We start from the raw sequence: 23,347 nt of genomic DNA, 5'->3' as shown, positions 1-23,347 counted from the left end.
ATGTACTCCATTAATTCTGGGTATCGAAGAGAAGTGTCCAAGTGTCACTACCTCCCCAGAAGACAGGATGAATAACTGGAGAATCACCTCTGAACGGCACGCAGAGCGGTTGTCGCTGTTGGGAGCAACAGCATCAGCACAGCTCATGGTGGGAACAGGAGCAGGGCTAAGGAGATCAGCACCTCCAGCTCAGCAGCTGGCTTTGCCCAGAGGACAAAGGAAGATGCTCAACCACCTGAGGGGCCCACAGGCTCTGGGAGGCTCCTTGAGACCAGTCCAGGTCCCTGCATGAGCACCGGAGGGCAGGAAGGCCAGAGCATGTTTCAGAGCCACACGCACCTGCACCCTCCTGTGCACGGCTCCGGGGGGAAGGCAGGCATGTGCTTTGTCCCGACCCTTTGGGTTTCATCTGCCCAGGTGGAACAAGAGCCACAGCAAGGAACCCAGGGGCTCAGGTCACCCAACGAGGGGGTGAAAGGGAGGAAAGGGAAACCCCAGATTTGTACCACAGCTCAATTCAGTGAGAAAGAACAAGCCTTGTTAAAAATCACCTCCAGATTTCGCGGCTGAAGCCCACGGGAAGCGCAGCTCGCCGCACCCCCCAGCCGGGAGCTCCATCCCCGGGCCCGGCCGCTTCCTCACGGGGGGAGACCGGCCCGCGCTCCGCGGCGCAACACCGCCCCCTAGCGCCGCGCCCGCTGCCCACAGCCCCCCCAGTCCCGCTCCAGGCAGGGCGGTGACGATCCAGCCCCTCCGCTCAGGGCAGCGCAGCACAGGCACCGGTTCCGGTTCAAACCCATCCCTCCTGCTTAAAAACCCCTGGGAACGGACCTAGGGTTAGATGAGCTACACAAGCCAAGGACACGGACTTCAGTTTAAGTCTCCAAGTGTGATTCAAAGTAGTTTTCACACCAGAATTCACACAGATGCCTCAATGGAGTCTAAGACAGACAGAGCCATTAGACCTGGTACAAGAACAAGCATTATTCTCATGTTTTCATGCTCTTACTGTTCCACACGCAATTTTTCATGAAAGTAGGTACATTTGTTCATCAATTTATTGAAGGAAAATTGATTACTAATTGGAAAAACTGGGAAAACAAAAATACTGAATTTGTTTCAGTTAGTGTAATTTTAGAGAGACATAGATCTCATGTTTTAACTCCAAATAAAGATAAAATATTGTTACCAAAAATAATGAAGAGGTAACAAACAATATATTACTTACTGGTTTTGAAGGCTAAAATAAACTCCATCTTATTAAAGTGTTAGTAGTTATTTAGGTAATCTTTTATATCATTCAAAAGATGTTGGACTATGACCCAGCCAACCAGGCAGAAGCACCAGCATCTCTGTCACACGAAGGACATGAGACCAACAACACTAGAAGGAAACGGAGCTCGTTTAGGCTGATTTGTCCCCACAGAGGTCTGTCATCACAGACCTCACAGAGCCTTCGGTAACTACACTCCCCACGTGGTTACCTGCAGATTGCAGAAAGAATGTGTTCAGGCTTTAACATATTTAGGGCTTGCTTGGAGGGGACAGGACAGTTTAAAGAACATTGCCTGGTACACAGTAAAATATAGCATCTGTAGTAATGTCCCAAAAGTATCGATTTTCCAGCACAACTGCCTAGATCATTCCCTTGTGAAGGAAATCTGTGGGAGGTCATGGCAGAAGCCTCCAGTTCAAACCTGCCCTCTCTTCTTGTCTATGGCAACTACGAGACACGCTCATCACCCTTCAAAAGCTCTCCAGGCTGATGTTTCCAAGCTCAGCAGATAGTCTTTAACATTGCACTAAGCAAACCTCACATCATGCACACCAGCAGCTTCCCAGCCCTGAAGACCACCTGCCTGCTACCCCAGGTGACATTTACAGGTGGTCTAAACTATTTTGTGACTCTGCTAAAAGAGGTGCTGCCTACACCGCTCCATTTCAATGCCTGAGTGACTTCGATGAGTGGAGAACAGCAAAAGACCTACAGCAAGGAAAAGATTGAATTAAATGGAAAAAGCCCTGGTAAACACTCAGACCTGCTTTGCGCCCCTTTATTTCTTACTCAGTGAGCAAGTCTGCATCAATGGATCACAATGATCCAATCTTCTCCATCCTTTCTCAACAACAGTCTTCTGCACAGATGCCAGAGATCTCCCTTGCATGAGCTCAGATTTCTCCTTTATTTGGTTCTAGTTTTCCCTCTCATACCTTTATTTACCTTGGTTTTAAAGGCACTTAGTTTAGTGGAATAAGCAGATAGTACAAAGGCCATTCTGCCCTCTAACAGCAGTCACAATTAGGGAGAGGGAAAGTTTGCTGAGCGTTTCCACACAGCTATTTAATACATCTCCTAGTTGAAGTAGACTTGAATGAGCCCTATTTTCAACTGTAGTTGCACACCAGGACTGAACTAGCTTCAGCCTAAATTAGAAACAGCTGAAGCATGGAAAACAGACAGTTCCCTTTGAAATTAGCCCAGAAAACTTGTCCATCCTTTAAATGGCACTTTCAGATGCTGCATGCCAAAAACATCTCCTGCGCTCACAATCCAGTCTTTCCACACACTGTGCTTGCTCTGCTAATGTTACTCTTGTCCTACCTCTCCCCCAAAGCGATCAAATATCACCCACCACAAGTCTTCAGGATATATTAACCTCTTAACGTCAAGATACAAATAAATGGATGCTCAGCAGCTTCATTTAGGCAGTCTTTGCAGCAAAGGGCTAAGCACAGAGCTCAGTTAAATGAGATGAAGACTCTAGTCAGTGGGTCCCGTCCTGGAAGTTCTGCAGTTTCCAAGGAGCAATGGACGAAGGTAAAACAGATCAAGTTCTGTCACCCTACACAGAGATCAGTTAAATATTTTACTGAATGGCTGCAAGGAGGTTTTTCAACTACAGTCAGTGCAGATACACACACATTTTGGCAAAGGAAACACTGACAGGTATGGCATCCTGCCTAGACTCTTTAAAAAGCCAGTGGAAGAGCCATTCCTATGAATTTAGGAAGCAACCCCAGGCAGTAAGGATGTCTTATCAATGGCAGACTAGAGGTGGATGCCAAGACAGGAGACAGTTAAAAAGCCATTGCCCTACCACACCGTACCATACTGGTTCCTTCCCCACCAGGAGCCCAAGTAAGAGGGAGCAAAGGGCTGGAGGGGAGAAAGAAGCAGACAGCAGGAGGGCTGGAAGTGTGAAAGGAGTTCAGCACAAGGACCCACAGGAAGAGGGACACCAACTGAGGTGTTGTATGCACATGGCAGGGAAACCCCCCTGCAAAACAAAGATCATGAACATGGAAAAATGCATGTTTTGGCCTCTGACAATGCCAGGAAGACAGGGAGGCATGATCAACTGTGGTATTCCTTGGCATCAAATGGCAGGAAAGCAAGAGGTCATGAACATCAGAGGCAATCTAGGAAGCAAGATACCTTTGACAGAAGAGAGGAGATCCCAGCATGGCTGAGCAGACACCAATGAAAACCTCTCATTACAGTTTAATTAACACAAAGACATTGACTGTTGGATTACTAACGACATAAGTTGAGGATGAAGGAGCAAGTGAGGCCTGTCACACAGAAGAAGTTTCCTCTCTTCCTTATGCACCCCTACCCGCAGGAGCACGTGGATGGGGAGCAGCCCCTCACACAGCCCTAGCCACAGCCCACCACCTTCAAATTTTTTCCCCATAGCTTCCTCTTAAAGCAGTGCAAGAGTCAGAGGAGCGGGCTTCTACAGCAACCTCACCTCTACAGACCAGGAATGAACATCAGCACACCCCACTGCATCAGTTTACTTTCCAGCCCATATCACCATCCAATGTCACCATCCCAGATCAAACATGCCCTTTAGCAACATCGGGCATCTGTGGCTTGCAGCACACAGACGATGGACTCTGGCAGAGCTAAGGAGAACATCTCATACTTGCCAGGCACAGATCAGCCTGCTACTGCAGGCCACGCCAAATTCCCATCAGATAACCTTTTTACATAAACATGTGCTAGCAACACCACACTGATCTGTTTTCATTTTACTAACATACACTAAGGTAATAAGTCGAAGTAAGAGTCCCAACCCTGGCTCCATCAGCATATTTGCTGACAAACTGGATGAGTTAATGCCCTGTAGTTTATACAAGGTAGAAAACTGTTCCCTTTCCAAGAAAGGCTACAGCTGGTCATGACTTCATCCAGAGGTGCACTAAGAGGACAGGGAAGAAAAAAGCATTAATGTTAAAAATATTAATTGCAAGCAGACATTAAGCAATTCTAGAACACAGCCCATTTCCAGGAACCTTTTGGCAAGTCACTACCACCACTGGTCATTCTCAGGTAATGAGCACTGTGTAAGGATGGCCAGAAGGACAGGTCACTGTAGCTTATATACTACAAAGCAGAGATGGGAACAGCTCCCACAGGTAAAAGATTCTGGTCTTGAACTGTAAGCAATTTTCATAGAATCATAGCCTGTTTGCACATGCCTGTCCCTCTTCCACCACTCCTTTCACACAAACAGGGAACTCCTGCAGAAACAGACTGCTTAAACAGCCTCCCAAGCAGAGCTGTGCCTGACAAAACAAAATAGAAATCACCTTTCAAGAGCTGTGGGTATTTGGTATGAACTAGGTTGGTGAGATCTCCACCGTCATCCAAAATCATGTTGAGGGGCTGCCCATCCTTGAAGTAGAGGGTCTGCTCAATGCACCACAAATATTCCTCGTCGGTCTCTCCTTTCCAGGCAAACACTACATGGGAACAAACACACACAGTTAGCTAGTTTCTTACTCAGCATGTAGTAAAGCAGCCAAAGGAAGATTTCATCAGCAGCTCTCAGCAGCAGAGCCAACAGACAGATGATTATCTGTGCCTGCAGGCCAGAAAAGACATTTGCATTGAAAAAAAGATCTCAGAATGAGAAGTGAAATCACTTTGCCTTCTGTTCCAGGCCACGAACCTCATCAAATATTGAGATTTCACTGCTCTCATTCTTCTTCCATGTTAAGAGGGAGAAGGCAAAGCAAACTAAAGCAGATTCACATCCACAACACCCCATTTGCTCCCCTAATACAGCTTATGTTACCAGGAATCAGAAATAGCCACTGGATATATTGATATAAACAAATGAAAAACACAACTACAGCATTTTCTAGCACAGCAAAGAGGGACTAGACTTTTGCATGAGCTAAGCACCAGACTAAAAACTCTTCAGTAACTTTGAGTTTAAATTCTAGTCTCTAGCATAGTGCTAAAATCCAAGCTGCCATGCCTTGTCTGCTCTTATTAGGACATATTTCTATATATATGCATCTACCACTAGCAACGTGCTGCAACCACTAGCATGTTGTATCTAGCAGTACTTTTACCTTTCCAGTACTGGCTTCATGCTGTACTTGAGCCTCAGTGGTACTCACCCATTCAAACATATATTAGGCACATGATTTATATACCCCAACATTTGGCTAAATTGTCATGTTTTCACTGTTTACACAGGAAACTAACTCTTCAGCCATGAAGAGCCAATTATGCAATTGCCCCTTCTGAAGAAATGTGCATTGGTATCTCATACTGCATCCAAAGGATCAGCATTCCTCCAAGGTCTCAAATTCAGTATGGAAAGTACAATATTAAAAAAAAGAGCAACATCCACAAAACAAGGATACCAAGGGCAGAGGTCAAAAATTTAGATAAACACTCCACCAGCAAACTGCTCTTCAGTTGAGTTTTGGGTGTTGAGAGCAGTGAGGAAGGCAGTATCTTAACATCAGAGTCCTGCCTGGTCCTTTGACATCACGTGCCAGAGACCGGCAGAGGAGATGATGCCTGCAGCTAGTAATGCCAAAGGAGCTGATGAAGGGATCACTTTCTTCTCTTACCTTAGAATGGACCACAGCTGGGGAAATACTTGTGGCAATAACTACTTAGACCAGAGATGAAAGACACCTCCCAAAGCAGAGAACCAGGCTGCCAGAAATCGGATTTAGCCTCTGCCAACATCCAGGCTCAGGCCATGCAGTTCCCAGCACAGAGTAATGAGGAGTGTATGTACTTAAGCTGAGCAACACAGCAGACAGCTTAATGTATTCATAGTGATCCACAAGGAATTGCTCTTTATTGGAAGGTGACAGTAACAAAACAGCAGCATCCTGATAAACTGCTTCAGGGATATTAGGCAGCAAAGCAGCTGGCCTAGCTCTAGCCTTAAAATATCCTGAGTATTAACCCTGTCACTGTAGCAGGACACTCTGCAGTTAATATCCCTTCCCCAACCCCTATTTAGCACCAAGCTTGCTGGAAAGCACCAAACACCTCCATCTACACACACCTACACACCAATCCATTTAATTACCCAGCCCATTCAATCATCTTAATGACCAGGCTTAAAGCTGGTAACATACAGCCAGGCTCTTTCATAGCCTAACACCAGACACTGTCAGGAGCGCTATGCACAGTCTGATGCAATGCAGCTTGAATCAAATGTCCTGTTTTGTAACAATCACTGCTTTTGATGGGCTATTTCTAGCCTGAAGCTTGTTCAGAAGAGCTTGATTTGTACACAGTTTGATTTAGCTAGAACAGGCAGTACACCCCAAATCATCAGAGCCAAATTAGAACATGGATAACTTACCAGGGATACCAGCTTTTGCAATAGCAGCTGCAGCATGGTCCTGAGTGGAGAAAATGTTGCAGCTTGACCATTGTACCTGGAAAACAACCCAAGTTTTGTTTGCTGAACAAAGTTCCGAGATATGAGGCACACTCTTCCAGACATGGGAGTTAAAAAGGGAGCAAGAGCAGAAAGGCATATTAGTGCAGATTCCTGCCTTTCTCAGTAGCTCTGCAAAGCTAAGGTGAAAACTAATTATCTGACTAGACCAGGGAAAATAATGTCACTTTGGGAGTGAATGTAATGGAGCTTTAGCTGTGCCACATACTCAGCCATCTCACTACTCACGAGAGCTTCTGCCAGACAGCCAGAGCGTACATTCAGCTATAGATCTTCGGGAAGTGCACAGTAGGGTAGGTTTAGAACATTTCGGTCAATAAAGTTCAGATTTTCAGAACAGCCACACAGCAAGTGTCCACTTAGGAATACGGACATGCAGCAACACACCTGCTGGCACTCAGAAGAATCAGAAATGGAGCTGAAAAACTACACTTGATCAAGAGGCATTCTCCAAGATTATGCTCACCCAACTCCCACTGTGCTCCAGTCATGGAAGCTTTTCCAGCTGAGCTAAGCGTTTTCCACCCAGATTTCATAACTAGGCTCAGGCACCTAGAAGAGCAACAGCGTGTTGCTGAGTTGCACAGAAAAGTATCCGCATACCTACTACAGCTCCCCAGCAGGCACAGAATCCATCACACATCCCAGAGCCACACACAAGTTCTGACTCTGCTCCCTATGAGGCTGACTGGCAGGTATTTGCAGACTTATTTGTAACAGACCTTGAGGAGAGAGGGCAATAAGGCATAAACCTTCAGTCTGTTTTCAAATACTCATCCCATTTTGTCAAGAATTGACACTTCAAAGTAAGGGCTGCAGTAGGAAGCACCTCATCTGAGCCTACACAACCAACACTTGTCAGTGAACACACACCTGGAAGAAGCACAAGAAAACTGAATTCATGACCTTAAGCACTGCTTTCTTTTAAATCCTGTGGAGGGACAAGAGTTTCATACACAGAGTAGCTGGAATAAAGCCAGGACTGTACCTCCACATCAAAGCTCTCCTTCAGCACTGCACCATTTGCAACCGTGGAACAGCTCTGAACAGGCTGAAGAACACCTGCACAACAGCACGTACCTTGCCCAGGCTGACCTGGCACGCTGTCTAGACCTTCCCCCTCCACTTTTTGAGGAAATGCCTTAGCTGCTACAGAGAAAGCTTCCCCTTCTCCCAGTGCCTTTTGATCAGCATGACACCGCTCAACTCTTTTAACCATTCCCAGGGAGCGATCCCATATAGGGCACCTCTGGGCAGCCTGAGTTCAGGCAGCTAAACTTCAGGAGGAAGGAACTTCAGATCATGTACATACTTAACATAATCTGTCATCAAGTTCCAGCCAGCTCCCTGCTCAGCACGCAAGCTACGTGGATTGTGCTCAGATGCCTCGCTCTCCTCACACCCTGTCCAGTGACCACTCAGCCGTGATGGTTGGACATCATTCAGCAAACCAGGCAGAAGACACAATGCAAGAAGTGGCTTATTAAGTACCTCAGTCTTCAATGTGGACCAAGGTAGCTGGTCTATAGTCACACAATAAATTCAAAGTCAGTGGAGTCCCCAGCCCTCGATCACTGAACCACACTGCCTCCCTGTTTTCCTGCACAGCTCAAGGGTCAGCATGAGCTCTCAGAAAGCTTCATTAGTTTTTGCTGACTTTACCAGAGCGCAGTGTGGTTCTTAATACAGGCTAATCTGTGCTGGAGGCAGTCACTAGAGCTTCAGCATTACCAGCAACAGCACTGCATGCCTGAGCACAACACGATTGCGTGGGAGCAGCTTTCGGCACTGCTGCTCCGGGTGCTGTACACACAGCTGACGGAGCTGCTGAAGCCAGCGACCCAGCCCAAAACAGGCACTCATGAAGATGCAGCTTGTCCAGAGGGAAGACACATACCACATCCCAAATGTGCATGCAGTAGAGGTGACAAGCATTTTGCTTAAGGAGAGAAGACATAATCCATCCACCTGGAGATTGCAATCTCTTCCAAGAAGTACAGACATTTGCCAGGATGCCCTAAGGTAATTATATAAGCAGCAGCAGCGCCACAGGCAGAGTGTTACCTAAGAGCCCGCTGAAGGAGAAATTCAGAGACACTTTACCTCAGCTCCCAGCTCTATAAGGGTCTCTATGAGAACTGCCGTCTGCACAGTCATATGAAGGCAACCGGCAATACGTGCACCTTTCAGCGGCTTTGATGCAGCATACATCTCCCGCATCTTCATCAGCCCTGGCATCTCATTCTCTGCAATCTCAATGGCCTTGCGACCCCAGTCTGCAAGGCTGATGTCAGCTGCAAGAGAAAGAGGACAGGTGTCAGAGTTTAAATAGCTGAGACCTCAGTATCTGTTCACACACTTGTGGATAGGCATTGGCCACAACAGCTGAACTGAACATCCAGCAACAGCTGGGAGAGAGTTGGGGGAAAGATGGACCCTGTTCCAGCTACTCCCTGCTTTTTTACTATGGTACACAGGTTTTCAACAAGTTTAGACCAAACCTAACAACACCTCTGAAAAGTGTGCTTTTGTATAAGCATATTAATCAACTGATTTAGTATGCAGACATCCTGAGGTCCATTAATTCAGTTAAGCCCCAGCCTTAAGCACTCCTCCTTACAGATACTGCCCAAGGGTCTGACACTTCCTCAAGATTTACTTTCACAGTACTAAGACTTGCATGTGGGGGGTTGCCTGTACGGCCACAGCTTCCCCACATGAGAACACACATCACGTGCTCCCTGCCAAGCGCAGCAGGCGCTCAGCCCAGCTCCCCCTCTTACAAGCTAAGCTGCAGGGTTCCTACCCCTTGGATCCACAAAGATTATTTTCAAGGCACCATAACTACCTTAGTTTACAATTCTACTTCTGCCTTTGTAAAAAGGATCTATAGTAGGAAAGTTCAGCAAAAATTGGACAAAAGATACTTCTGACAGGCTAGCTTGGGATAGAAAATACTGCAGTCGCTATGGATGTCGGACTCTAGCATTAAAAAGACAAGGGTCAAACAGCTAACGCCTCGTTGCATTGCTTTGTGGCATCGCCCAACACCTCTTACTCAGTTAGCTCTTTCAGAGGAGATTTCAGAAGATTACCATTTCACTTAAGAACATGGTCAGATACTTTTCTTTCACCTACCTAGCGAACACAGGCCATTTACAGCACTTGGGAACACTAGGACCTGAGTCAGACTGCAGCGTTTAATACGGACAAGCTAATTGCATTTTGCTCCAGAACAAAGCCTAGGGGCCACTGAGCGGTTGCCTTTGCTTGAGCTGACTGGTGCACAGCCTTTACACCAACGGGGGACTGAAAAAAAACCGGGGCAATGGAAGGAGCATGGAAACAACTATAACAAGAGAGGGATCTTGAATCTTATCCCTCTTAAGGGCTCAGTAGTTTTACCAGGACCGCTTAAAAAAATACCCTGTAGTATTTTAGCCTCATAGCCTTCAAGGTAAATTATTTATGAACCTGAGCCTTGTAGAGTAACATTCTTCTCTTGGAATTTAGCCTTCAAAGAATACACAACTCTTTAAAAATTAGAGGTTTTGTGGTGTTTCAGGTCTACAAAAATACCCCCAAAATCTTTAGGGAAACGTGTAACACAGGTCCCAGATTTAAAGACACTTCCACGTTCCGGGTGAAAGCCTGTCCCCAGCCAAGGGCCTCTGGCGGACAGGACAAGGTCTGGGGACGGGGCAGCCGGGCTCCCCCGCGCCGTGGGCTCTGGGGCGGGAGATCAGCAGAGCCGCGGGTGGAAACCCCACTCGTGCCGCGCTGCGGAAAGCGGCAGCAGCTTCAGAGAGCCGGTGCAGCCCCGAGGTGCCCCCTTCGCCTCCCCCCGCGGGTATTCCAGCAGCACGGGTGCGAACGCAGCCCTGCACCACAACACGGAGTCGGGGGGGGGGGGGGGGGTGTTCAGGCTTGGATTCCCTGCCCGCCCCACGCTCCCCGCGGCGCCACTGCAAACAGGCAGCTGCCATCTTCCCCCCGCGGCCGCATCCAGCCGCGGTACCGGGGCCGCGGAACTCCCGCTGCGCTCCGCGGCCCGGCCCTGCAATCCCGCCGCAGCGGGCCGGGCTCCGCGCACCGGGCCGCGGCAGCGGGGGAGCCGCCAGAGCCCCGCGGAGGTGGACCGGGCCCGCGGCTCGCACTCACTCACCCACTTTGTACGGCAGCCTGTCCGACATGCTGGCGGAGCGCGGGCGGCGGCAGCCGGAGGAGGCGGCGGTGGCCCCAAGCGCGCTTTAAGTAGAGGCGGTGCCACCGCCGGAGGGGCGGGGCTGCGCCGGCACGTGCGCGCTGGGGCCCGGCTTGCCGCCCTCCGCCTCGCCGGCTCCCGGTTCTCCGGCCTCCGGGCAGAGAGGGCCCCGGAGCCCCCGGTGCCTGGGCGGTGCCCAGAAGCTGCTCCCGCCCGCCGTAGCGCAGTGGGCTCCAGAGGCTTTCTCTGCCCCCGGGACTAGAGTGAGCCCCAGACCCACCACCCAGCACCGCCGGTGCCAGGACAGGCGCTGGTCCCAGCACCGGAGCCGGCCGTGGAGCCGCTGTGGGCACTGTCCAGGCAGCGCGCCCCAGCCTGCTCTCCTGGCAGGTTCCCCGCAGGATCCCACGGGTTCCTTAGTGTAAGCGGTTACTCTGTGGCGTACGGGCCCTGGGCTGCAGCAATGCCGAGGGCAGCGCACAACTCAAGCCAGCCAGGCCTGCGAGGCAGGGCAGCGCGCCCCTGAGATGCCACGCAGACAGGGCTGAGGTGTGGCGCGAGAGTCACTCTGTCTGCCTGGACCTTGGACTTGGCTGCGGCCTGTTCTGCTTTCCAGGCTGCAGCGGGTTTGCCAGGTGCAGGGCAGGCACGGCACAGGCAGGCCCTCCAGCCCCTGCCCCTGGCCGCAGCCAATGCCCGCGGCACACGCTGGAGGCAGAGCCCTGCTGCAGCCTTGTCTGGGGGTCACGCACACATTCGTTCCTGTTCTCACATCTGAAATACATTTGTCATAAGCCTCAGTCATAAACTGGAGAGTATTTTGCAACCAGGGTGTTACATACCTCCTCTTTTATCTGTGTAATATTTAAAAGTGAGGATTTCCTCATACTTACCCAGAAACTCTCAATTATTTTGCAAAGTTTGAAATAATTCTCAGTGCAGACTTTACCCCAACACCCCAGCTGACAGTGCTCCCCGTAAATGAAGTTCAATATTTGTTACCTGAGCAGCAGCTGATCTTCAGTGACCAGTGCCACAGTGAACAGTCTACACAGAAACACAGAAGTCCCAGTTGGAAACCTGTAGCCTTACAGACAGTACACGTGCAAGTGGTGACAGTTGTCTTTGATATTGAGAGTGCTACAGGTGCACTGGCACACCTGATACACCACCAAGCAGATCTGTAAATCAAAAGGTGCCCAAAGGAGTAGCATGTCCATTCCCCCGGGACAGATTCATTTAAGTCAGTCATGCTTCAATTGGTTTACATCACCGACAAACTTTTTGTCACAGCTCGAATGTACTGGCTCGCAGCAGCAGGACAGGAATTTGGGCTCTGGCAGTTCCCCACCCACTCATCTGAGACACCGAGGTTGTATCGTGGGCAGACTGCAGTTTCTGCGTGCTCCTGCCGACAAACAGGGAACTTCCTGACAGCCCTGCATTATACAGCGTGACCTAAGGGCAACAAAATGCTCCAAATGTGCCTTGTGTTAGGTGTCGGCCCACAGCCTCCCCAGCAAACTTGATCATCAGTTTGTCAATTATAGTCAATGTCTTTATGCACTAACCCACAGCAACCCCTACACATAAAAGGTCCTTGCTAAATTAATGAGCGAGGCCAGAAGAAAGACATCATTTCACATAACTCCCACTAACTTCAACTCAAGGCACAGAATCATAGAATCCCAGATTGGTTTGGGTTGGCACGGATCTCACAGCCCATCTAGTTCCACCCCCCTGCCATGGGCAGGGACACCCTCCACCAGCCCAGGTTGCCCAAAGCCCCATCCAGCCTGGCCTTGAACACTGCCAGGGAGCCAGGGGCAGCCACAGCTTCTCTGGGCAACCTGTGCCAGGGCCTCAGCACCCTCACAGGGAAGAATTTCTTCCTAATATCTCATCTAAATCTCCCCTCTTTTAGTTTAAGGCCACTCCCCCTTGTCCTGCCACTCCCTGCCCTTGTCACCAGCCCCTCTCCAGCTTTCCTGTAGCCCCTGCAGGGACTGGAAGGTGCTCTAAGGTCTCCCCGGAGCCTTCTCTTCTCCAGGCTGAACAACCCCAACTCTCTCAGCCTGTCTCCATAGCAGAGGTGCTCCAGCCCTCGGATCATCTCTGTGGCCTCCTCTGGACTCGCTCCAACAGCTCCATGTCCTTTTTGTTCTGGGGACCCCAGAGCTGGACGCAGCACTGCAGGGGGGTCTCACCAGAGCAGAGCAGAGGGGTAGAATCCCCTCCCTCAACCTGTTGGTCACGCTGCTGGACATGCAGCCCAGGACACGGTTAGCTTTCTGAGCTGCAAGCGCACATTGCCGAGTCACGTTCAGCTTCTCATCCCCCAACACCCCCAAGTCCTTCTCCTCAGGGCTGCTCTCAATCCATTCTGCACCCAGCCTGTAGTTCCCTGTCCCAGCATACCTCCCTGTGAAGGCTGAAAGGGACCAGCACCTGCCTACAGCTAGGCCAAGGAGCGGGCGGTGGCGGGAGCTCACAGTATTTATTAAAGGAGGACAGATCAGCTCCACCTAGCGTGAAGGTGCTCCAACGCTTGTCAAACTATTCTCAGTTGTTTATAACTGCATAAGGAGTGCTTAAAGACAAGTCATGCTAATGGCATGGTTTGCCCTGACCCTCTGATTTATGAGATTAATACCTCATAGCACTGTATTATACTACATCTTAATGTATAAGTAGTCAGTGCATTGACTGTTCATATACCCCCTGGTCCTTTCATTCTTGCTGTCACTGGTGGATTTAGGACACCAGATGGCACAAGATAGGCACAAAATGGAGGGAATAGGAAACCCTCTGCAGTGAAGAAGGAACAGGTAAAAGAACAGAAGAGTACAAAAACCCACTAACTAACAGCGTACATGAACTGATAACAGGATGTTATTCATGTTATACATCCTGTGACTGTTTCATTTACTGTAGTAGTTCAAGTAGGGAAGTTCTGCATTGTAAATTTAAATATCTCACAGTGAAACTCAGGGAAAAATCACTCTTAAAAAAATGAGAATATGACATTTCTTCAGAACTATAAAACAAGATTGGGCTTACTGGCATGGCTAGGAAATACTGTAGATTTCAAGACTAGGACAAAACATCAGTCTAAGCTTCTGTATAATACAGGTGATGCTTCACACAGGTACTCCATACAAAGCCAGTTAGTTGCTTGACGGGGGCAATTTATATATTATATACATTATAAGAAGGATTTTGTGCAATGATACAGTTTTTTATAAAAAGAATGCCTGCGATTTGTTCAACAGGATTCTCACTTGATAGTGCACTGGGAGGATCTGTGCTGACCGTGAATTAGAAACGTACAGAACATGAGGCTGTTGTTCACAGGACTTCATTTGTCACACCAGGAAGAAGATGGGCATCAAAGAGTGGCAAGAACAGTCTGACAATTGACGTGGTGCTGTGGGAGCACGGAGCATGGGTTCTATCCCTACCACAGCACAGCAGCCCCTTGTGGTGCTGGCTCAGTCCCTTGGGACAGGCTTTGCACGGGTGATCATTAATTGCACACTCATTTTCTAGGTGCCCATGACAAGCATCCTCTGCTCTTTCCTATTCTTTGAGCATTGTTCTGCCAGGCTGCGTGGACTGAAGTCCAGAGTACATCACTGACCTTAGAAAATGCAGCACAATGCCAAATACTCTGACAAACCAAACACTGCATGTTTCAAAGTGGTACCCTCAAGCAATGGGAACATTTGACGTCATATTCTGTACCTCAGTTCACCCTTACCCATAAACTGCAGACAATGATTTCACTTTCCCACAAACTTACATATACATTGCAAAAATAAATTAATTTCTGCCTGTGGAGCACTACAATATTGTGGTGGCAGCATCCAGGAACATCCTGAATTAGGAAACTAATGTTGTTTTACCCTGCATAGAGGTTTGATGAGGAGTGAAGAAGAATCTCCACAGCAAATGATGCAGATGAAAGAGATGTTGCATAACTACTGTTCCAGCTAGCACAAGCTATTCTGCGCAGTGAGGCAGGTACAGTGTTTGATGAACCAGTTAGATCGTATCGTGGTAAATGTCACAAGGTGCCTAATGAAGGTTGTAACAGTGATGCCATCACTGGCGTCTTCTTAAGTGGAGTGCTTTGCTCTGTACCCTTACTGCTTGTGAGGGCCCCAGCCAGCAGCTGGAGGTTGCAGCAGCCTTCTTTCATGCACACTGGATGAGTCACGCTGCTAATTTAGCTTAGCAGGGGTCCCATGTGGACTAGAGGCCTTGATGTTCATGCTTTAAATTGGCATTTAATATAGCACTGTTACGGGTAGCATAGACATACGCTTACAGTACTCACAAATGTGTTACAGCTCATGCCGCAAGTAAACTGTCCCTACCTGCCTCAAGCATAAACTCTGAGACATGTATTGCCTCGTGTGTTTGCACAAAGTCCTTCACAATGTGATTTCCTGCTATCATCTTGTGCAGCAGTATAAAGGTAACACCACTGGGGATCTAGTTTAGTTAATACTATGCCAATCCACCTCGACATTTATATTACTGTAGCAAGAATTAGCATTATGATGATAATATGATCTTCCCCGGTGATATTAGATTCAACGCATTCCAGATTGAGTGCAGCTAACTTTCTCCTCCTCTCTCTTCAGTAAAGACTTCTGCACTTTACCAGGTCCTGATTTTGTGTTTATGGTACCATCCACTTCCATCATTAACTGCCCAACAGAGGGCAGAGAGAGCCTTGGTTTTGACTTCCCTGTGAATGAGGACTATCAACATTTAAGTAAGAGTTTGGCATGATCAAGCTGGTGCCTTTTGGAAGGAGTACGGTTAGTCCAAGGGTTAAAAGGAGTGTTTTTGTTGGAAGAACACTAGAAATTATTTACTTGTGAACATGCTTTTTTGTACAAGCAGTGCAAGCATGAACTGAAGCAAGAGCTAGAACATAATAAATGAACTGGTGCAAAGGGAAGTTTGCACTAATTTTACCCAATGCCTCTTATTTTCCTTATACCTCCAACAAGAGAAAAAACACTGGGTTATGTTTCTTAGAGGAATCCTGGGGCCAGCCTGTTACGCAACAGACTGGTTCAGTCCCTGAGAGCCTGAGGGTCTGGGTTGGTGGTAAGTCAGTACAACATCATCTTCTCCTCCCTCTCGCAGTTGTAGCAAGCATGAGCATAACATGAACTGAGGACCAAGCCCTGAGCCTTGTAGAGCAAGTTTAACCAGGTAAATTCTCCCTTAATCCAGTCTGGGAAATAATGAGCACTGCACCTGGTATGTTAATGGCATGCGATGGGACTGGTACAGCAACCTTCCTGCCCCTTGCTGTTACTCACCTTAAGTTTGCAATTCAGCTGCCCAGTTACTTAGTGCACACTGAGCGTAAGAAAGGCCGGATAAAATAAATAGGGTGAATGAGCAACATTACTACTCAGCAAGGAATATTCAAAGCCGTGGGCCTGTTAGCTTCTTTGCAGTCCAAGACTGTAGGTTTGGATCAGAGTTCTTATTCAGAAGTGTAATGCTGCAGCTCCAAGGGACGGACTTAGTGAAACACACAACTTGACGTCCTACTCAGCAGGATTGATAGCTTGGGTGGTTTTTTTTTTTTAGCAGAGGACATTGGGGTATCCTGGTATGAGGGACTACATAAGGTAAAGAAGGTAAAGACCCCTGAAGCTGATAAAGACTTTTAAATAATTCATAATGGAAACCAGTTCATTAGCTTTATTTGGCTTTGGATCAAGCCCCAGGTACTTATATCATACCTTCTCCCTTTGTATTAGTTTTGATATTATGTAGCTTTTTATCAGCATCTATTCTGCTCTGAAATGCAAGCTGATTTGCACCAGAGCAATTTGCAAGGAGGTAAACCACTCAGGGGATGAGTCAGCCTTTCTGATGTAGATAATTTACAACTGTATAAATGAGGGAGGTTATCAGGGTGGGACAGGAATAAACCTGGATCTAAACAAGATAAACGCTCCCTTTCTCTACTAGCATCTCCATTTCAAAAACTCTTCTCACAGAGCCTGGCAGAAGCAGGCATCCAACTCACACTGACATTGAGCAAATGCATGTGTTCCTGTCCTTTAAGAGTCCTAGATGCAGCACCGAGAGCGCAAAGCTGTAACTGGGATCCAAGTGGTGCCTGTGGGTACCTGTGTATCTGCCGTGCTGTCTCACCACAGCCCCAGCCGACCTGAAGGCTGCTGCAAGGTCTCTGTGCAGGCAAGAGCTGGACAGAACCATCGGTTAAAAAATGGACGGTGTGTTTCACCTATCCCACCAGCACATCATGTCTTTTTCTGAAAACTCCCCAGCAGATTTACGGTATCACGTTCTTCAGTCCCAGGGAAAAATAATGTTCAGCCTTTTGCGTGGGGAAGAGAGGAACAATTTTCCTAGTATCTTGTCCTTCCTTTAGAACATCTATATATCTCGGTTGTGTCATTTCCGTCCTCAAGACACCTAATCACTCCCTCCCAGTTCTCTGATTATGCACTGTAGAGCAATTGAGTAATAAAATACTTAATTAAATAGCCACGTCTTTGTTTTACCCTTTAATTAGACTACTTGGAAATAATAATAGTTTCTCACCAACCTGAGGGTTTTGTTCATTCCTTCTCCAGATAACAGGAAGTAATTTATCTTTTCCTACTGATATTTTTCTAAATCCCAAGTCAAATTAATCAATTCTGATTTTAAAGTCAATTAGAGATAGATACACTCTGACACGGCTCTGTTATCTTCATGAGTGAAGTAATTAATTCAGACTCTGATAACAAGGCAGCACAGCAAAAATTCTCTTTTTAGGGATGACAATTTCAAGGTAAGAAGCCTGATATTAAAATATAAAGCACTTGCTGCAGTAACTACCTAGTTAACAAAAAAATCCAGAAGACTTATTTATAAGAAGACTTATAGTTTTTATAAAGTGCTTTGAAATCCACTAATGAAAAATGATGTGAAAACAAAATATTCCTGCATTTATAAATCATCAACTTTACAAAGCCTTAAGTCAGACAGAAGTGTTAAGCCATTGCTAAAGATTTAAAATAGCTTAGCAGGTAATGGATGCTGATGACATCTGATGACTATTCAACAGTCATTGTGTAATATTTGCTGTGTCTAGCCCAAAGATAAAGCATCTACTCTATCAAAATTGCTTCCATGGAGAGATTGTCACTGTGGTCTCTTCAGTACCAGGACCAGCTCTATGTTGTCAACTTGTATACCGTTAGCGGACTGAGGTCCTAAATGAAGGTGGACAAAAACCTCAGGAAACTCAACAAAGACAAATGTGGGTGGTAAAAGATAGTTCTGTGTCTGGGAGGGAGTAATCCAACTTCAGCAGGACATGGGGTCAACTGCCTAGAAAGCAATTTGGTGGAAGAGCTGTCGGGGTCCTGATAAACAAGTTGAGTAGGAGTCCATTGAGTGCCCCTGTGACAAAGGGCAACTGCACCCAAGGCTGGGTCATCAAGAGCGCAGCCAGAAGGGTGAGATAAGGGAACCTTGCCCTTTACTTAGCAGTGCTAAGAACCCATCTGCTAGTGCTAGCTTTGAGCTCCCTGGTATGAGAGGCACTGATGTACCAGAGTCCAGGGAAGGCCACCGAGATGATCAGGGATGGAGCCTGTCCTGTGGACCTATGAGGAGATGCTGAGAGAGCTGTTTCTATTCAGCCTGGAGGAGGCAAAGGGGAATCTTACTGCTGTCTACAACTGCCTGATGGGAGGGTGTAAAGAAGATGGAGCCATACTCTTTGCAGATGTGCACAGGGACAGGATGAAGGAGAAGAAGCAAAAGCTGTTACAAGTGAAATTCCAGTTAGATATAAGGAAGAAAAAATCACTATGCTGGTCATCAAACACTCAACTAGGACATGAAGAGACTGTGGGATCTCCATCCATGAAGATATTTATCTCTCGACTGAACAGGGCCCTGTGCAACCTTATCTAAATTGGTCCTGGGTCAAGCAGGGGGTGGACCAGACGTTCCTTCCTACCTAAATATTTTGTATTTATGTGATTGTGTCTGGATTTTTGTGTGCTTCACTAAAATAAAAAAAAATAAAAATCATTAAACACTTGTCAAGGAGCTAAGAAATGCATTTCTGTTTCCAACTGACAGTGACTTGCTGTGCAACCTTTAGTAAATTATGTAATCTTGGAAAGAATAGGTTCGTCATATGCAAGGTCAATGGGGATCTGTTGGTTGAGAGTGGAGAAAAGGAGTGAATGAAGGCAGAGTCTATTTCAGGAAAGGAGATCCCATACTCTAGGGACAGCGGAATAATAAGGGCGTTCAGTGCTTCTCTCTAGTCCCAGCCTTCTAGCTGAGGGAGTCTAGGGCTTTGAGGTATCAGAGAGCAATCGCCATTTACAGACTCCTGCTCAAAAATCTAATAGAATCCCAATATTTTAATGATCCTGCAGGATTTTATTGTTACCACATGAAAGATTCAAGCATGGAAGTGATTTACACAAACTCTGCTGCACAGACCCTTATCCTCAGTGGTTTCCCAGTCAACTCCCAGCACCAACAGCACTAACTTAGTGTGGTAGTTCTGGCTGTAACCAGACAGTTAAGACTGCATTAGTGATTTGAATATTGTTACTTACAATAGCCCAACTGAGAATAAATGCTATACATATTTTGCCACAAGAAACAATCTTTATCCCAGTGACCTTGAAATCTGGATTGGACTGGACAAGAGTGGAAAAAAATATTATGAATATTATTAAATATTCTCTCTCAGAACTTAACTCCCAGAAGCACTGTTTGACTATGTCAAACCCAGGAAACGTGAAAAGCTATAAAGTTTACACAGTTTTCCTAAAAAGCCTTTGTGCATGATCATCCTGCACGGTTGTAGCAAACTTTCCTAATCTGTTGAGGTTCTTACTAGTCAAAATAAAGTTATGATAGGGAATAGCAAGAAAATTTCATCCTGCCTGAGTATATAGTTATACATAGTTATAGAAAGTATAGGGAAAAAGAAAATAATCAAGTAGTCTCCTTCTTTCCCCAAACAAGCAAACAAAAGAAAGGTAAAATCTTGAATGCGTAGCTCTTCTGCCATTCAATTATATTAATCTGTGCTTGTCACATTGTTCTGGTATTAATTCATTATGTGTTGTTCCAGTTCACTGATAGACAATGATTTTTAACAGGGAAAATGATCTCTGAAAGAGTATGAATGTGAAAATTGCTCTATGTTCATCTTGTCCTGGCAAGCATAAACTAATCAGTAGTATGTGCACCTGGAATGCATTCTTTCATGAATTTTACAGAGCAGATAGCGCCAGTGGAACTTGACTTGAGGCATCAGAAGCTGAAAAAATAAAGAGATTAGGGTTGCTGGGGTTGGACAACAATCACTTTTCTGAAATACCAGTTACAAAAGGAGGGGAAAAATTATAACACAGGACAATTTATGTGGTGTCCTTGAAAACAGACACTTAATGTTATTAATTCACATCTGCTTTAACAACCTTTACCTTGGAAACCTAAAAACCAGTAAGATAAAACCAGAGACTGCAAATGGCCACACTGCCCTAGGGATATATGCACATCTGTTGAATTCGATGGGAGTCACACATATGTGTAGTTGGGGTAGCATTCAGCTTCTTCCTGCAAACACTAAATTTCTACTAAAGTTAAAATGAGTTCAGACAGCTGAGGTAAAAGGTCATAGTACACCTAGCTGCAATGTTCCTATGGTTTTGGGAATCAAACCACAGGCAATCTGCAAAAACAAGCCCAATGTTATGTACCAGCTGGGAGACAACAAAAATGCCGTAAAGGAAACTCAGCTATGCAGCTATGGAACTCCACCTGAAGTCAGCCTGAGCTTTACTGTCTGGCCAGGACAGGAATCTGTACTGCAACAATGGATGAGAGATGACCGTTTATGTAGGTGATGCATGAGAGAGAAATTTCTGTTCAGCAAGGCTTGCAGAACTCATTTTTATTGTTATTAATTTGAATGGATCATTTAAATACAGAACTGTAAATATATGTAGTCAAATATCTGTAAAGGAACATAAAGACATAAAGGTGCATAGAAAAGCTTAAAAGAGAAAAAAACTCAACCAACCAAACCCTCCAGAACTTATTTCAGCTGTTCAGTTTGGTTCCTATATTGGGCTGTAACCTTGGCTTCAAACTCGTCTCCCAGGGATGCGCCCCTTTCTGACAAAGCCACACACTTCTCACTCTTCAGTCCTCACAGGCTCTGCCTGAGCAGCATATTTTGTTCTGTGCTGGAATTACTGATTCCTGTGCTTGAAGTTATGTGCATATATACCTTGGTCAATCATAACTGCAGATGACTAATTGGCATTGAAACACATAGGTTATTCTGTTAGGGGAAAACAATCTGAGTTGTTTCCTTGCTTAGACCTCATCAACAGAAACGCTCACTTAATTGTAGCTGTGGAATCTTTCTTACTGGAGTTTATGTGTGCAATAGGGAAGACAAGCTGGATTTTCACATCCCTACCAGTTGTAAGAAAATGCTAAACTTTGCACTTGTAAAGGATGTAATTTTCATGAAAAAATAGTGAGGATATTTCCTTACTCTTTGAAAATGAAGGAGTCTTTTCTCCGATTTCAGTGCATGGAAACTGAACTGTCTCATTCCTCGCTGTCAAAAGAGGAGGTGTATTTTAATTTGTATGTATTCACTCATGCAGTAACATATTCTGGTTAAGAAAAAATACATTTGAAATAAGAAAGGTTTTATGTAAAGGTTAAGTAATATCAATAGCTTATGTATCTGCAGTGGATACATTAAACCCACAAAACCTTAATTGTGTGTCACAAAGCCCAGACTGCTACCAGTGATGTCCAGTTGCCTGACTGGTAGAAACTTGGATTACCCCATACGTCCCTTTGTCCTATCAGAAATTTCCAGTTATTAGCGTTACTGTGATAACCCAGTGCCATGGACGGCCACAGGTTCGTTGAGGTACTCTTCTAACTTCAGAGAAGCATTAGCCTAGCCTGCAGGGTTGCTTTGACGATCAATGATTTTTACACTCTGTGTGTGTATATATACATAACTTTTTCCAGGGCCCTGGCCCAGAAGGCTGCTGTGGGAGGTGAGGGGATGACCAGGCCCAAACAGCTCCCTGCTGCTCCGGACAGCCTCACCAGCGCAAGGGCAAACCCCAGCTGCGGCCTGGGAACCGAGTGCTATTGCGAAACGTTCACTTGAGCTTAGCGTCAAAGCCCAGGCACACAAACCGCAGCCACGAGCGAACCGGAGGGAAAGCACCGCCAGCGAGACCGACTCACCGCGACCCGGCCCGCGCGTCCCTCACTACCAGGCGGCCCCTCGGACCGCCGTGAGCATGCGCGACGCCTGGTGCGGAGCACGCCGGGACTTGTAGTCACTGCTCGCCTGTGGCCGTTGAGAGACTCGGCGCGTGCGCAGATCCCGCCCGACTTTGTAAAGTCGCTGCCTCAGGTTGGGGTGGACAGGCTGCCATCTTGGCCGAGGGACGGAGGAGCTGCTACGCCGCTGTGCCCGGTGAGGGGAGCGGGACTCCGCGCTGCGGACAGGGCGGAAGGAGGAGGAGGAGGAGGCGGCGGCGGTAGCAGTGGGGACGGGACCCCGCGGGGCGCGGCACGGCGGCCCCGCCGCTCTCCTCGGCTCCAGGCGGCCGTGGTGCGGCGGCGGAGGCGGCAAGGGGGCGCGGGGGACCCCGGCGGGCGTAGGCCTGGCTTCTTGAGGGGCTTCTCGCCCCTGGGAGGGCCTCGCTGACGGAGGCCCTTCCCGCCGCGCTGCCTCCCCGGGCCCCAGCGGGGGCAGCTCTTGGGTCGGGGGCCGGGCTTGGGACGGCAGCGTCGCTCCTTCTCCGGGGCACGGGGCGGCAATCCTTGGGACCCCGACGCTCCCTTGCGAGGGCTGCCTGGCCCCGCCGCCCCTTCTCCAGCGCTGCCGGCCTGCGCTGAGGAGCCTTGTCTCCGCTCCGGCAGGTTAGGGGCACCTGCCCGGACCCCGGCGTGGGGTGCCCGTTTCCCCCAAGCTCTGCATCGCTTGTTCCAGTTGTCCCCAGCAGTATTTGCTTCCCGTCCCCGGTCGGACCCTGCCATTCTTTCCACGCTCCTTGTCGCTGAGATCAGCCCCTAAACCTTCGCCCTCACAGGGCCTTGGGGATTCGCTCCCGTCAGAGGCTTTGCTTTCCGGCAGCCGTTCCACAGCACAGCCCTCTTTGTATTTAGCTCTCTTTGAGGAGTGTGTGCCCGCTGTCCAGATTAGGCGGCTGCTACTGCTGCAGCCGCTTTAAGAGGGGTTTGCTGCCTTTGTCTCGTCAGGGTACAGCCATGCCTTGAAGTAATATTTCCCAGCTATAAAGCATGACTACAGCTGGAGGTTTATACTGAACTGTGTTCC

At 47.5% G+C, this 23,347-nt stretch overlaps 2 protein-coding genes across 2 annotated transcripts in view; one reads left to right on the top strand and one right to left on the bottom strand.

The window, feature by feature from the left end:
- AHCY (adenosylhomocysteinase) overlaps window positions 1–11,532 on the bottom strand; it is a 28,353-nt gene extending 16,821 nt beyond the window's left edge. Inside the window, exons 1-4 of the mRNA XM_054845303.1 lie at window positions 10,894–11,532; window positions 8,832–9,022; window positions 6,630–6,705; window positions 4,597–4,749 (exon numbers count right to left, since the gene is read on the bottom strand). Of these exons, the coding sequence (XP_054701278.1) occupies window positions 4,597–4,749; window positions 6,630–6,705; window positions 8,832–9,022; window positions 10,894–10,921 (448 nt within the window). The 5' untranslated portion in view covers window positions 10,922–11,532. The remainder of the gene's footprint in view (window positions 1–4,596; window positions 4,750–6,629; window positions 6,706–8,831; window positions 9,023–10,893) is intronic.
- A 10,867-nt stretch (window positions 11,533–22,399) lies between these two features.
- Window positions 22,400–23,347, top strand: part of ITCH (itchy E3 ubiquitin protein ligase) — a 63,904-nt gene continuing 62,956 nt past the window's right edge. The window contains exon 1 of the mRNA XM_054845004.1: window positions 22,400–22,480. The gene's annotated coding sequence lies outside the window, so the exon portion shown is untranslated. The remainder of the gene's footprint in view (window positions 22,481–23,347) is intronic.

The sequence above is a fragment of the Grus americana genome, chromosome 17 (genome assembly GCF_028858705.1).
Source record: "Grus americana isolate bGruAme1 chromosome 17, bGruAme1.mat, whole genome shotgun sequence".
NCBI lineage: Eukaryota > Metazoa > Chordata > Aves > Gruiformes > Gruidae > Grus > Grus americana.
Note: the sequence above shows the minus strand (reverse complement) of the source record. Positions and strands in the feature narration are given on the sequence as shown.